At 53.1% G+C, this 15,016-nt stretch overlaps 1 protein-coding gene across 2 annotated transcripts; it reads right to left on the bottom strand.

Annotated features, from left to right (window-relative positions):
* Window positions 1–585: 585 nt before the first annotated feature.
* On the bottom strand, window positions 586–14,318 carry SLC2A1 (solute carrier family 2 member 1). Of its 2 annotated transcripts, XM_059866951.1 has the most exons (11): window positions 14,184–14,318; window positions 8,925–9,017; window positions 5,235–5,395; window positions 4,878–5,118; window positions 4,378–4,540; window positions 4,111–4,298; window positions 3,915–4,019; window positions 3,726–3,827; window positions 3,294–3,497; window positions 2,101–2,292; window positions 586–1,397 (listed from the first exon to the last, which is right to left on the bottom strand). In XM_059866951.1, the coding sequence occupies exons 1-11, from the start codon at window positions 14,199–14,201 to the stop codon at window positions 1,395–1,397; spliced, it is 1,470 nt and encodes a 489-aa protein (XP_059722934.1). In that variant the 5' UTR covers window positions 14,202–14,318; the 3' UTR covers window positions 586–1,394. The 2 variants fall into 2 exon arrangements, with proteins under 2 accessions (XP_059722934.1, XP_059722933.1); XM_059866950.1 differs by having other exon boundaries at window positions 586–2,292.
* Window positions 14,319–15,016: the final 698 nt, after the last annotated feature.

Below are 15,016 nucleotides of genomic sequence, written 5' to 3'. Positions count from 1 at the left end.
GCAGAGCTGAGCATCTCTTGGAGCCAGGAACGAAACAGCAGAGTGAGGAGAGGAGCCCTGGGCACAGAAAGAACATTCTGGGGAGCTCTTAAAGACACTACAAGAGCAATTCCTACAACAGCCGTGCCCTGCAGGGCAAAGAGCAGCTTCAATAAATAGAAAAAAGCCTGAAGTGACCAAGATCAGCATTTCTTTGCCTGAAAGTGTTCAGGCTTGCAGCTCTTGGCACCTTCTCAGCTGGAGAGGAAAAAACCAAATCCACGGAGCAGCGGCAACCTCCTCCCTCCCTTCCCTTGCTCAGGTGCTCATGGCATGACCAAGGGTCTGTCCTGGGCAAGAGGAGCAGCTTTGGGACCCACAGGGCAGGACAGCTCCAGCCAGGTCCCCCCGTGATCCCAGCCCAGGCTGCCCCAGGCAATTAAAATCTGCTTGTGCACCCAGAGCAGGTATTTTGCAACCAGGTGAGTCGTTCCCGTGGTGGAAAAGCTTTGCAGGGACACGCACTCCCAGACTACCCCCCCACCCCAGCCCTGCCAGGGCAGGGAAAGTTTGGCTGCAAGAAATAAAGGCACAGGACACCAGGGCTGGGTGGCTGCTCACATTCTCCTTTATTGTTCACACCACACACCTTCCCCTTGGCACTTCACTGCAGGGATTTGCTTAAAAAACCACACACACACCCCCACAGCCTGGTGAGGCTGTGCCACAACCAGCTGAGAACAGGCATTTTTAAAGAGATTTATTTTATTCCCCCCCCCTTTATTTTCTTTCACGTGTGGTCAAGTGTCTTCACTTCCAAACCAAACAAATACATTTTAAAAAAGATACTATTAAAAAAAAAACAACAAAAAAAAAAAAAACAACACAAACAAAAAAAAAACAACCCTCCCTGTGGCTTTGGGAATGTGCCAGGAGCTCCCACACCAGCTGCACTCAGGGAAATGCTTTTTTTTTGTGTGTGTTTTCAGTTTTGTTTGAAAAGGACAGTATTTCTCATGTGTATTTTTTTTTAATATACTACAGCCTGAAATTCAGTGCAATAGATACAACTACAGTGCAGAACTATACAAAAGTCATCCTAACCATGTACAAGCTTTTTTTTTTCCTTAGTTACTATAGAAACTATAACCTTTTTCTGTACCTTTTGTATGCATTATACAGTGTGAATATACTCCAAGAATATTTACAGTACTTGGCTTGTCAAATCAGAAACGCTATAACTTAAATGTCTACTATTAACAACCATTGAACAAAAATATATATAATATAAATATCTTCCAGTCTATACACAGAGCAGGAAACAGCTGTATCCATGCGTTGCTGGATTTTGGTGAGTCCTGGGATGGGGGTGGTGATGGAGGGGGATGCTGTCGTGTGCGGCTGCCGCTGGCGCTTCACTGTCGGGCAAATATTGCCAAGATTAATCCCAAAATTCAACAAGAACACATCCCCCCTCTCCCATTTTCCCCTCCCAGCTGGAATTCAGGCGAAAGGAGAGGAGCCTGTGACAATGGATTGACCTTTCCAACAGATCCATCCGGACGGCTCCGTCCTCCGCGCTGCCCCGGGCGGGAGGTCCCCGTCCACGAACCCATCGCAGGGCTTGAAATCAAGGAGACTTTAAAAAAATGACTCATTTCCTTGGTAGGTTTTTTTTAAAAAAATATTAGATTTAGTCAATTTATGTGATTTTTTTTTTTCCTCTATGATTAGAATGTTAAAAAATAAGTTTCCAGCTTTTAAAAAACTTCCTCTACGTGATTTTCCGTTAAATAACTATCGCGTCGTCAATAAAAACAGGGAGTTGCCCTCCTGTGGTGGGGGCTGTGTGGCTGGGTTTTAAAACACCTATTGGCTTTGAAATCTTGGACGCGAAACCAACTAAAAAAATTAAATAAAATGAAATCCGTTCCTAGCAGGAAAAAAAAAATAAAATAAAATAGCTCAGTCTGTCCCCAGTAAACCACTGGGGGAGGCTGGAGAGGGGGCATCAGAGCCAGATCCCCCCCACTCCACTCCCTCCTGCCTGGGGTCTGTACAAAGTGTTTTAAAAAGTCCCCCCGGGTTGGGGGGCGGTGGCGCCGGGGGTCCAGGTTACACCTGCGAGTCAGCGCCCAGGCTGTGGAACTCGTCCGGGGTCTTGTCGCTCTGGCCGCCCCCGCTCTGCCGGAAGCCCGAGGCGATCTCGTCAAAGGTCCGGCCCTTGGTCTCCGGCACCTTGAAGTAGGTGAAGATGAAGAAGAGCACGAGCAGCACCGTGAAGATGATGAAGACGTAGGAGCCACAGAGTTGCTGGGATTGAAGGGAAAGGGGGAAGTGAGCGCATGGATGGAGGTCACGGAATCATGGAGTTGTTGAGGTTGGAAAAGCCCACTGAGATTGAGTCTGACATCAACCCAGCACTGCCAGGTCCACCCCTAACCCACGCCCCCAAGTGCCACATCCACGTGTTTTTGAGCACTTCCAGGGATGGTGATTTCACCACCTCCCTGACCACCCTTTCCATGAAGAAATGTTCTCAATATCCAATCTAAACCTTCCCTGGCACAGCTTGGGGCTGGGTCCTCTCATCCTGTCCCTGTTCCCTGGGAGCAGAGCCCGACCCCCCTGCCCCATCTGCCTCCTCGTGTCAGAGTTGTGCAGAGCCAGAAGGTCCCCCCTGAGCCTCCTCTTCTCCAGGCTGAGCTCCTGGTGGCTCCACATCTTCCCCAGGTCCATTCCCATCTCTGGACACAGAGTGATGGGCCATGGTTGAAGGACCAGCTGGTCCCACCCACCCTGCCCACACCTTGCCATGGGCCATCCAAAACCCAGGTCTTCCTTTCAAGGAACACCTCGAGTTCCATAAGAAACACTGAGTCAAGTTCCTGCTCCCGCCCCAAGTCCTTCTTCCCAAGGGATCTTAACCCAACCAAACCACCTCAGCCTAGGTTTTAGGGCTCAAGAATGTGGCCCTGGAATTCAACACTGGATCCAGCAGCAGGATTTGGCACCAAGATCTGATATCAGGACTCCACACCAAAATCTGGCAATGAGATCCAGCACCAGGAACCAGCAACCAGACCCAGGATTTGGATTTGGCAGGAGGATCCAGCAGTGGGATCCTGCACTGGAGTCTGGCATAGGGATCCAGCTGGACACTGTTTCCATCCCTGATCCAGAACTGGGATCTGGATCCATCCTAAACCAACACAGTCTGACAGGCTGGGACTGCTGGGATCCTCTGGGACCCCCCAGCAGCTCCCCAGTCCCCAGTCCCATGCCCACTCCCCCAGCACTCCAGCCATCATTACCGCAATGTACTGGAAGCCCATTCCCACGATGAAGTTGGAGGTCCAGTTGGAGAGCCCGGCCACGGCGAAAGCAGCGGGACGGGGGCCTTGGCTGAACAGCTCGGCCACGATGAACCACGGGATGGGGCCTGGGCCGATCTCAAAGAAGGCCACAAACCCAAAGATGGCCACAATGCTGAGGTAGGACATCCAGGGCATTTGGTCCTAGGTCAAGGGAGAGGGAGAAGGTTGGTGCCATGAAGGGGACATGGCACCTGGACACCTCAGCTGGTGGTGGCACAGGAGCCATGAGCTGGAAGCTGGAATTCTAGGAGCTCAGGAGAGATGCAACAATGGGGACTGAAGGCTCAGCCATCACTTCAAGGAGGAATAAGTCCTTCCTCCTCCCCAGCCATCCCTCCTCCTCCTCCTCCCAGCCTCCCCAGCACTCACCAGCAGCGTGAGGGCAATGGTCATGAGAATGGCACATCCAGCCATCCCTGCCAGCCCAATGAGGTGCAGGGTCCTGCGTCCGGCTCGCTCCACCACGAAGAGCTGTGGGATGGGCAAGATCCATCAGCACCTCCCCAGCCTGAAGGAAAGGCCCCTCCTCCCACCTTCCCTGGAGAGACCAAAACTCACCGAGACCACCGTGAAGGCTGTGTTCACCACGCCAGAGCCAATGGTGGCATAGACAGGCTGCTCCACCCCCGACTTCTCGAAGATGCTGGTGGAGTAGTAGAAGACCTACAAAGAGCAGGGAGGTGCCACAAGTCAGGTCCTGGAGCTCTGGGTGAAGCAAGCTGACCCCTGTCATTCAGACCCCACCCAGCCTCACCGCGTTGATCCCGGAGAGCTGCTGGGAGAGCTGCAGGACAATGGCGATGAGGATGGGCTGGCGGTACATGGGCGAGCGGAACAGCTCCATGATGGTCACCTTCTTCTCCCTCATCATCTGCCGGCTCTCCTCCTTCATCTCCTGCAGGTCACTGCTCACGTCAGTTGTGCCTCGCAGCTTCTTGAGGACTGAGAGGGAGAGGTGGGCTCAGGAGATGTCGAGGACCCTCCAGAGTGCCAGGATGGGCCCTGCAGAGGGGTCACTCACCACTCTTGGCTTTGTTCTCCTCGTTGCGGTTGATGAGCAGGAACCGGGGGCTCTCAGGGGCGAAGGGCAGGATGATGCACTGCAGCAGGGCAGGAACGAAGATGAAGCCCAGCAGCAGCGGCCAGAGGGAGTCGTTTCCCATGATCAAGTCCAAACCAAACACCTGAGGAGGAGTACAAGAGTTGAGCCACCCATTCCAGCTGGTAAGGTCCTGGTTGGACACAACTCTGCAACTCATGGTGTGCTCCAAGCTGGGACAGCCATTGGAGGGACTCCTGTGCTGCTTCCAGGTGGCCAAGAGATGTTAATACCCTGATGCTACCCATCCCAAACCTTCAGATTCCACAGCATCCCTGCTCCTGCTGAGCTCCAGCTTCACCCCTCCCACCCCAGCTCCACCTGAAAGGTTTTCAGATCCACAGCACCTCATCCTTGCAGGCCCTGAGGAGTGTCAGGGCCAAACAAAGGGAGAACCCCCCAAAATATTCTGCAGTGCTCACCTGTGCAATGAGGATGCCCAGGACGATGCCAAGCTGGTGGAAGGTGCCCAGGGCCCCCCGCAGGGCAGTAGGGGACACCTCGCCCACGTACATGGGCACAAAACCCGTGGTGAGGCCAGAGTAGAGGCCGATGATGAAGCGGCCCAGGATGAGCATCTCAAAGGAAAAAGCCATCTTGGAGAAGCCCATAAGGACAGCTGACACGAAGGCAAGGATGTTGGACATCAGCATGGAATTGCGTCTGGAGAGGGATGGAGGAGAAAGGTGAGTGAGGAACACCAGGAGAAGCCCAAGGTCAGCCCTTGGAAGGCCAGGGTGGGATGAGGCAGCAGAGGATCCACCAGGCTCGGAGCTCACCTTCCAAAGCGATTGACAAAGAGCCCCACGGAGAAGGAGCCGATCATGCCCCCGACAGAGAAGATGGCAACGGAGAGGGACCAGAGCGTGGTGAGGGTGGCGGGGCTGATGGGCTCCTCGTATCGGTACAGCCACGTGCGGTTGTAGAAGTCCTCAATCACCTGGAAAACAAGGAGGGAAACCAAACCACGCGTCAAGCCCGCCCCCGCCCCGGCCGCGCCACCGGAGGGACGAGTCTCTCACAAGACAATGCGTCACCGGAGCCGCTGGCCAAGGGAGGGAACTGCTGGGATACGTGGGGGAAATGCAGCCCGACGGGTTCTGGGCTCGCCCTGCCCGGAGAGACACGGCGGGAGGGACGCCAAACTGGCCGGGCAGGCACGGGGAGGTCACGCTGCTCCCCAGGGCAGGGCAGGAGCAGAGATGCACCGGCCCCGCGGAGCAAGGGGAGGAACACAGGGCAGCTCCCATCCCCTTGGATACTCCTGGAGTTGGATTTCCAGGTTTTTCCCCCCCCAAGAATTCCATAACACACGATCTCTGCCGTGGTTCTGCAGGACCGTGATGCCAACACGCAATGCAGGCCTTGGCTTGAAACACCAAGAACAGCCTGGTTTGTGAATTTAAGTGGTTTTAGATAAATTTTGCATCATTTTATACACAAAGCATATACACTTTTATACAAAATATATACATTTTGTATACTTTTGATGTATTTTTAAAGCTAGCCCATCACTGGTAGCTTCACCAAGCTCCTGTCCCTGCCCATGGCTGGGAAAATGGCCTACATGACCCTCTAAAGGTTCCTCCCAATCCAAATCCTTTATAACACCATGATTTAAGGGTCACCCATCCCCAAACCACCACAGCAAAGGGCTCCATAACACCCCAGCAAGCCCAGGTGGAAGGAGCAGAAATTCCAGAGATTCCCTGCTTTGCTGGGCCTCAGGTGGCTCCAAGATTTTGCTGCTCTGAATGGCTTCACTCCCAATTCACCATATTTTACACCATTGTGCTCTACCTTCCACTTTTCCCATCAATCCAAGCCCAAACAGGAGCCCTGGCAGAGACAGCACAAGGAATATACACTGGGCTGGGTACAAGTCCCAACAGTATCATTATTTTACCAAGTTGTTCCTCTTCCAAAGCAGGGAAATTGTCAGAATTTCCATATTTAAGTGATTCTGTTCCCTCCTGTTTCACCCAGGGGTTTGGATGCTTTTCCCCCTTTTACCAGTATTCCCAAAATAAATAATTGATTGGATTATTGGAGAATAATTGGGCTGGCTCAGGCTCTCAGTAGACCCAGCCCCTCTTGCCCCTTCCTCCTGGAAAAAAGGGAAGATGCTTTGAAGAGCCCAATGGTTTTTTGGGAGAGGAAGAGGTGAAAATGGGTTTGAAGGGTGAAGGAAAAAAAATTGTTTTCCCCAAAACTGGGGCTTTCCCCCTCTTTTCAGCTGAGTGTTGTGATGCATCCCCACCCTGCAGCTCCATGAATCCCAACACCAGTGCATCCCAAACCTGTGCCCTGATGCATCCTCATCCCAACCCTTCACTCCAGTTTATTCCACTGCATCCCCATCCTGTGCCTCAATGCATCCCAAGGCATTCCTGTCCCACTCCTGCACTCCATGAATCCCCATCCTGCATCCCAACTGTGCCCCAGTTTATCCCAGTGCACCCCCATTCCAAGTCCTGCACAGTAACGTGTCCCTATCCCAATTCCACACTTTTTGTCCCCATCCTTAAGGCTGGGATGACCCCCTGTGTCCAGCACATCCTGCTGCCCAGGAAAACCCCCCATCCCACCTCCCCTCATGCTCCCACACGGAGCACCCCAAATCCTTCCCCTCAACACTGGTGACTTGTCCTGCACCGTATGACTGCTCCTGGCCTGAGCCAAGGGATTCATAGTCATAGTTGCCTCTTGGAGCCAGCTCTCATGAGCTCTTGGAGGTCTATAACACACCCAAGATAGCTCAGCTACCTTTGGAGGCATAAAATCAGCAGGATGGCTTCTGTTGTAGTGTTTGAAACAAAAAGGTTTTAATAAAAGGCAAAATAAACTCTTTGCAGAGAAAAACCGAGCCAGGTGCAAGAGGTTCTTGCTCCTGTAAAACACCTCACAAAAGCCATTTGTTTCTTTGCTCTCTCCTTTTTCTAGTAAATTGCCCAGGTGGGACTTTTAGGCTCCTGTCCTCTTGGCCATCCTTAAGTTTGAAGTGAAGTCTCTCAAGCCTATGAGATGCCTTTTTCACCTAATCGAGGAGAGAAACTTCCGGGCTTATTTCCTTTTTAAGGGGACAAAGGATAGTTTTGTCACTCTGTCAACAGAGGGCACATTCCTATAATTAATCCCCAAAATAATGAGGAAACTGTGGTAACACCCATCAGGAGTGTCTGGATTTGCTGGGGGCTGCAGGCAGCAGAGCTGAGTCCCAGGGGAAGCTCAGAGCTGATCCCTGACCACCCATGTCAGCCAGAGCAGCTGGGAGAGCACGGAGAGCCCCTTCAGCCCAGGGAACAAAGCTCCTCCTGGGCTGTGGCTCTGACCAGGCTGGTGATCACAGCACTCCCCCCTCCCACAGTGCCAGAGCTGGGGAGCAGCCCCTCAGTGCCATCCCAGGGATTTCCCAGCTCCAGCAGCTCCAGCAGCTCCATGGCCCATCTCCCAGGCAGTGTGTGCTCAGGGCCATCCCCAACCTCAAACCCATGCACGTGAAGCAAGGAGGCTTTGGGATAATTCAGGAGGCCTTCAGCAGCACCCTGCAGCTTCTGGGGGGGAGCTGCAGCCTTCAGCCCCAGGAACTGAACCTGGGATTCAATTCTGTGTAATGCAACACCTTGAACAAACCCCTGGCTTTTTTCCTCTTCCCATACTGATGGGGCCTGGGAAGTTTTTCCATAGGGTCTTCTATCCCACAAGGAGTTTTCCCAATGCTTGTGGTGACGTTCCAGAAGCACTCACTGGGATGGGATTAAAACCCTGGCAGCTGGATCCTGCCCCAGTGGGTTGCATTCTTTGGAGTGATGACACTTGGGGACGGCTTTGCTCCCACCAGAGCTCAAGCTGTCCCTCCACACCTTATCCCAGCACAAGAGCTGCGCCCAGGGAACATTGCAAGCACCACATTGCAATCCTGAGCTTATTTTCCAAGCGTTTAACACCTCTAACAGCCACCAAATCTGGGAAAAGTGATGTTTTCCAGGGACCACTGGCATCTACCAGCAGCAGGAGGGTCCTGGCTGTACATGAGGGAAGAGCCAACACTTCCTGCACTCCATCCTGCTCACAGCCCTTCCCAGCCAGCTCTCTCCCCTCCCAAGACCTTGTGCTAGGATGCAAAACCCCAAGCTCTGGTCAGAGCAGCCACTCAGGATGACTCAAACCTTAATTAACTCGCAGACCTTCACTAAGAGCCGAGGTGAAAAGTTCCACCAGCCACACCCAGAGAGCATCCTGCAGGCACTGCTGGGATTTTTCCCAACAAAAAATGCCAAGGAAGGAGGAGGAAACAAATTCTCCAGGGAAGGCTGGAGCTAAATAACTCCCTCTTAAATCCCATTAGAGCCCTAAGCTGCCTAGTGGGATGTACTATTTTAGCCAGGCTGGCAGCAGAGGCTGGTTTGTTTTCAGACACGGGCTGGGGGGGCTGGAATTTCCCTGTGGAGGGTTCTGGGAGCACTCACCTTCTGCGGGGCGTTGATGACGCCGGTGTTGTATCCAAACTGGAGGGAGCCCAGCACTGCTCCTCCCACAGCCAGCATCAGGCGAGCCGTCATCTGCCAGAAAACAGGGAAAAAGGGGTTAAATCTGGGATCCCCACAGCCCTGTCTCCCAGCAGAGTGATACCAAGGCAGTGCACAGGATAAAAACAGGGAAAAGGGTTAAAGCTGGGATCCCCACAGCCCTGTCTCCTCAGCAGAGTGATAGCAGGGCACTGCACAGGACAAAAACAGGGAAAAGGGTTAAATCTGGGATCCCCACAGCCCTGTCTCCAGCCGAGCCATACCAGGGCACTGCACAGGACAAAAACAGGGAAAAGGGTTAAATCTGGGATCCCCACAGCCCTGTCTCCCCAAGCAGAGTCATACCAAGGCAGTGCACAGAATAAAAACAGGGAAAAGGGTTAAATCTGGGATCCCCACAGCTGTCTCCCCAGCAGAGTGATACCAGGGCACTGCACAGGATAAAAACAGGGAAAAGGGTTAAATCTGGGATCCCCACAGCCCTCTCTCCAGCCGAGCCATACCAGGGCACTGCACAGGACAAAAACAGGGAAAAGGGTTAAATTTGGGATCCCCACAGCCCTGTCTCCCCAGCAGAGTGATACCAGGACACTGCACAGGACAAAAACAGGAAAAGGGTTAAATATGGGATCCCCACAGCCCTGTCTCCTCAGCAGAGTGATACCAAGGCAGTGCACAGGATAAAAACAGGGAAAAGGGTTAAAGCTGGGATCCCCACAGCCCTGTCTCCCCAAGCAGAGCAGGGCACTGCACAGGACACTGGGAAGGCAGCGAGTACAAATATTCAGAATCAAAGAGAAAACACGCTATTTTTTGTGCTAAGGGGGGAAAAATAATTACAAAAATGTCATTTTTAGGGGGTTAAAAACATCCAGAGTTTGGGGGATTCCAGGAATTTCAGCCCTGGAGGTGCTATGGGGGCTCCAAGGAGGCTCTAGGTGACCATGGGGCTCCGGGCCAGCAGGATGCTCCCGCGCTAACGACAGCTTCCCATCGCCGTCTAATTAAGAGTCACTGAGCAAAACCCGGGTTAGCTGGCAAAGCCTTCCTTCCCCAGCCTCCTCTTCCTCCCGCCTGAGCCAGAGCAACAATCACAGCCTTGTTTGGGAGCGGGGTCAGGGCAGGCCAGCGCTTGGGCCACCTTCGTTAGCGGCCCAATTATCGCAGGCAGGAGATTTTCCCGGCACTAGAACCAGGATCCGACATTCCCGCTTAATCAGCTTTGGGACGAGCCACGTGAAATTTATAAACCCCTTAATTTGAGGGGGTGGGGGGGCTCTCCCTAAGTACCAACATGTCACCCCAAGGATGCTCCCAGGGTGTCTTGGATTAACATTCCCAAGAGATCGATGCCTCAGATCCCATCTAAATGAGGGGAGGTGACTCCAACTCCCTCCCAAAAAAGGGCATTTTTTACATTTAAGAACCATTCTCCTCTTTCTTTTAGTAAATAATGGATTTGATGCTGCTCCCTGACCCTGCCACTCTGGCCACCGCCTCCCTCCGCGTGAAAGTTCCCAGGGGAAAAGCAGAGGGAATGAAGCCAGGCCCGTTAATGAAGCTCATTAATTAGGCTTGGCCCCAACACAACTAATCAGGGAGGTTTTGGCACTTGGGTTTGGTTGGTGCTTCGGAGTAAATCCACCCCAAGGAGAAAACACCTCCTCCGTGTTTGGGAGGGCACAACCAGGCTGGGAAAAAAAAAAAAAGCACAGAAAATGCCCCAAAACCCCACAACTCCAACAGTGACCTTCTCCATCCCAGGGTGGGAATGTTCAAAGCACCTGTTTCTGGGGAGACCTTATTAACAAAATGGGGGATTTGAGTGGGTTTGGGGGGAATTGGGAGGTTTGGGGTGATTTCCCTTTGTTTTTGGGGGATCACCCTGGTATGTTTGGGTCCTGGTTTTGATTTCTCCTGGCTAAAGGGCACCCTGGAGCTGGCAGGCGCTCCCCTAGGTAGGGCAAGCACAGGTGAGTCATGGCTCCAGGGATGGGGATGCGGCAGTCAGATGAACTTTGCTCCAGGAAGGTGAGAGGTAACAACAGCTTGATGCACCCACACCAGCCACTACCCCAAACAAAAAAAAAAAATCCGAAAAGAAAATATTTAAAAATTGATTTTTCAATTTTAACATTTAGAATAAAGGAACTTTTCATGGTTACAAAAAAAAAAAAAAACATATTAAATTCCAGGGAAAAAACCCAACTTGTATTTCCAATAAATTCCAGCAGTTTGGAGATAGGAAACGGAAAAGCTGGCAGGAAAGATTTGCTTTTTGGAGGCTCGTCCCGAGGAGGGTCAGGGTGAGTCAGCTCCTGCTGCCCTGCTGCTCCCTTCCCAGCCTAAACGCTGTGCTGATCCGGGAGCCATTCAGCTTGGACTGAACTTCGCCATTAAAGGCAAGTTTGGGGCGGGGAGGGGGAAATAATTAAATAAAGGGAAAAGTCGATTTTTAAGGGCAGCTTTGCCCAGGCAGCTCCTGCCAATTCCCACGTGGGGCTGTGGGGAAATTTTTTTTAACTCCTTGCAGAAAAAAGCATCTTTATCAGGAATTTTGGGACAAATTCCTTCTTATTTCCATAAAATAAACTTATTTAAGCCTGGCTAGACCCCAAACTCCTGGTTTTATCCCTAATAATTCCTCTCTGTTACAGGAAAGACAGGTTTTCAATAAATTTATACTGTTTGTTTTCTTTTTAGCTGCTTCCTGCTTCCTCTCCAGCTCCAACACGGAAGCCAGGACGCTCTGAGGAGGATCTGGGGGGACAACAGGGGCCCCCCCCAAACCTGCTGCCTTTGGCTTTACAGCTCTATATTTAAACCCTTTTTTTTTTATCCTCCAGCCTGGAAGGACTTTGGGATACAGCCCACCTCATGGATCAAAGGAATGAATAATCCCTTTAAAAGCAAAATAATTATATCAAAATATTAATATAAAGATATTGAAAGAGTATCCCAGCAGGGAATTCCAACATTTTCACTCCAGCATGGAGGATTTTGGGATGCTGCTGCCTCAAAAAAAAAAAGGAATTCATAATTCTTTCCAAATAATACTAAAAAAAGTGTCCCGGAAGGGAATTTCAACTTCTTTTACTCCAGTGCAGGAGGATTTGGGCAATTTTGGGATGCTGATAGTCTCATGGATCAAGTGAATTAATAATTTCTCTAAAAGCAAATTAGCAATAACATGAAAAAAACAAAGGTCCCAGGAGGACATCCCGTTGGTTTTTTGGTTTTTTTTTTTACTCCAGCGTGGAGGATTTTGGGATGCTGTGGAGCAAGAAAAATTAGTAATTCCTTAAAAATCCAAATAATAGTTAAAAAGGGGGTCCCAGGAGGGAATTTTCGACAAACCCACATGACAAAGACACCATCGAAATGATCCACGAGGATTTAAGGAGCAGCCACTGCTCCCGAGTGGATGCGGAGGGGTCGTGGGCACTGGTGCAGCCCCTTGCACACTATTTGCACACTCATTTGCACACTCCCGGGAGCCAGGGCACACGGATAACACGGCTGCAGCTGCCTCCCGACCCGGGAAAAGCTCCCACCCCACCGAAAGCCAGGAAAAATCCACTCCAAACCCAGAGAGAGGATCTAAACCCAGGGCATTGGGGGGGGTCACACCGGCACGGTGGGGAGCAGCTGGGATCTGGGCTGGGGGGCAGAACCGGGGGGATGGGAAGGAGCGGCGGAATTTGGTTTTTTTATTTATTTTGCTTCCCTACTTAAAGGTCATCCAGGGACGGCGACACAATCGCGCCGAGTTTTGCAACTGCGACCAGCACGGGAGACGTTTTTGCATGGAATGAGCTGGAAAAAACACACGGAATGTGCGACATCCCCCCGCACACAGACACACGGCCCGCGTTAATAATACTAATAACATTAATAATTAAGTATAAAGGGGGTGCGGGAGGGGAGTTTGTCCCCCACCTCCCAACCGCCAGCTGCTTCCATGAAAAATACCTTTTTTTATTCCATGCAAAACACACTCTGGATGGAAATGTCACCCATCAGCGCTCGGCAAATCATCCTTGAGATTAATTACCTTTACAAAAATTAATCATTTCTAACCCAAATCCATCCTAGGCGGGGGGGGGGGGGTTGCGGAGCTGGAAAAGCAGCGGGAACGCGGCTGCGGCTCCATTCGGGAAGCCGGGAGTTAAATGCGTCGGATTTCTTGGGTATGAGACCAAATTTGCGTTTAATTCCTGCCCCCATCACCGCGCTGCCGGCCGGCACGTTCCCGGCTCCCACCCCCAATCCCACCGCCCAGCCGGGAAAACAGGCGCTGGAACCGCCAAAAAATACAGGAGACATACATAGAGAGACATAGAGATCCTTAAATGTAAGAAAATTGTGAATTTCATGGTCAAAAGGGGGAGGAGAAGGGGGAAGAGGGAGTTGTTTTCCAGGGGGGAAAATACCAAGAGGGATGACTCCCGTCGCATCTTTAATTAGGATAAAATCGCGATTTTGGGGTTAATTACACTTCGTGCCGCCACGCAGACAATTTCCTAACACATAACCCCCCCAAAATAAAAGCAAAAGCAGTTGGATTTATTCCCAGTCGGGAATACGGGTGAGGACGGAAATACTTTGGTGGCTGGAATGAAGCAAAGGGGGTTGAGGTCAGTGACCTGTTAGAATTAACCACCGGGATCGTTCTGGGCTTTTACCCCTCCAAATGAAATCTAAATTAATTAATTTGGCATGGGGAGGGTGTTGGTGGATCCCGGCGGCTGCCGAGCGGCCGGGAGAGCTCCGAGCATTTAATAACTCTCAGTCTGGGATAAATTAATAGGAATTGGGTCAGAAGCTCCGGGCGGGATGTGCCCGGCCGAGCCCCGGCGCTGCGGGGATCCGGGGGGTCCCGGCGGGGTCACCCCAACCCCGCAGCCCCCAAAAGCCGCCCCGGCCCTCGCTGAGCTCCGGGGCCGCCCCCCCTCCCGAAACGGGGTCAAAAGGGACAGGATTGGGTCGGTCCGCCGCGTTTCCGCCTTTCGAGGGGAGCGGGGAGCCCGAAAGCGGCGGCCGGGCGCGCTGCGAGGCGCGGAGCCGGCACCGGCCGCTCTGCGCGGAGGGCTCCGCTCGGGCTGAGGGGACAAAATAAAGCAAACGGCGATCGCAGCGGCCGCGCGTGTGCGGGGGCGGCCGGAGTTGCGTAACGCAGGGCCGGGGGCGCGGGCTCACCTTGCTGCTGGTGTCCATGGCGGGGCCGGGGCCGGAGCCGGAGCCGTGCGGGCGGGCGGTTGGCGGGGCCGGGGCGCTGAGGCGCGGGGCGCGCGGTGCGCTGAGGAGCGGGGCGGAGGCGCGGCCGCCGCCCGGGCATTGGAGGCGCTTAAGAGCGCGGGCGGGGGCGGCGCGAGGCCGCGGCGCCCATTGGGCTGCGTGCGGTAGGGGGCGGGGCCAGGGCGGGGGCCACGCGAGGCAGCGGCGCCCATTGGGCGGTGTGAGGCAGGGGGCGTGGTCGAGACGGGGAGGGCGGGGCCGAGGGGCCACGAATGGGGGGCGTGGGAGGGGGCGCGCGGGGGGCGGTGGCGCGTGCGGGGCTGCACGTGGGCGGCGGGGGAGGGGACGGGACCGGAGGGGTCGGGAGAGACAGAGTGGGGGGGGGTGTGTGTCCGTCTGTCCGTCTGTCCGTCTGTGTGTGTGTGAGAGAGACAGAGAGTGTGTGTGTGTGTGTGTGTGTGTCCGTCTGTCAGTCTGTCTGTCTGTCTGTGTGTGTCCGTGTGTGTGTGTGTGTGTGTGTGTGTGTGTCCGTCTGTCTCTCTGTGTGTGTGTGTGTGTCTGTGTGTGTGTGTCTGTGTGTGTGTGTGTGTGTCCGTCTGTCTCTCTGTGTGTGTGTGTGTGTCTGTGTGTGTGTGTCTGTGTGTGTGTGTGTGTGTCCGTCTGTCTGTGTGTCTGTGTGTCTGTGTGTGTGTGTGTGTGAGAGAGACAGAGTGTGTGTGTGTGGGGTGTGTGTGTGTCCGTCTGTCCGTCTGTCCGTCTGTGTGTGTGTGTGTGTGTGAGAGAGAGAGAGTGTG

The sequence above is a fragment of the Haemorhous mexicanus genome, chromosome 23 (genome assembly GCF_027477595.1).
Source record: "Haemorhous mexicanus isolate bHaeMex1 chromosome 23, bHaeMex1.pri, whole genome shotgun sequence".
Classification (NCBI taxonomy): Eukaryota; Metazoa; Chordata; class Aves; order Passeriformes; family Fringillidae; genus Haemorhous; species Haemorhous mexicanus.
Note: the sequence above shows the minus strand (reverse complement) of the source record. Positions and strands in the feature narration are given on the sequence as shown.

Bases quoted from the DNA above. Each gene is read 5' to 3' on its own strand.
- SLC2A1 (XM_059866950.1), bottom strand. The intron at 3,828-3,914 runs GTGAGTTTTGGT...CCCATCCCACAG, and splicing joins CAGCCTTCACGGTGGTCTCG to CTCTTCGTGGTGGAGCGAGC. The intron at 3,498-3,725 runs GTGAGTGCTGGG...CCCTTGACCTAG, and splicing joins CCATTGCCCTCACGCTGCTG to GACCAAATGCCCTGGATGTC.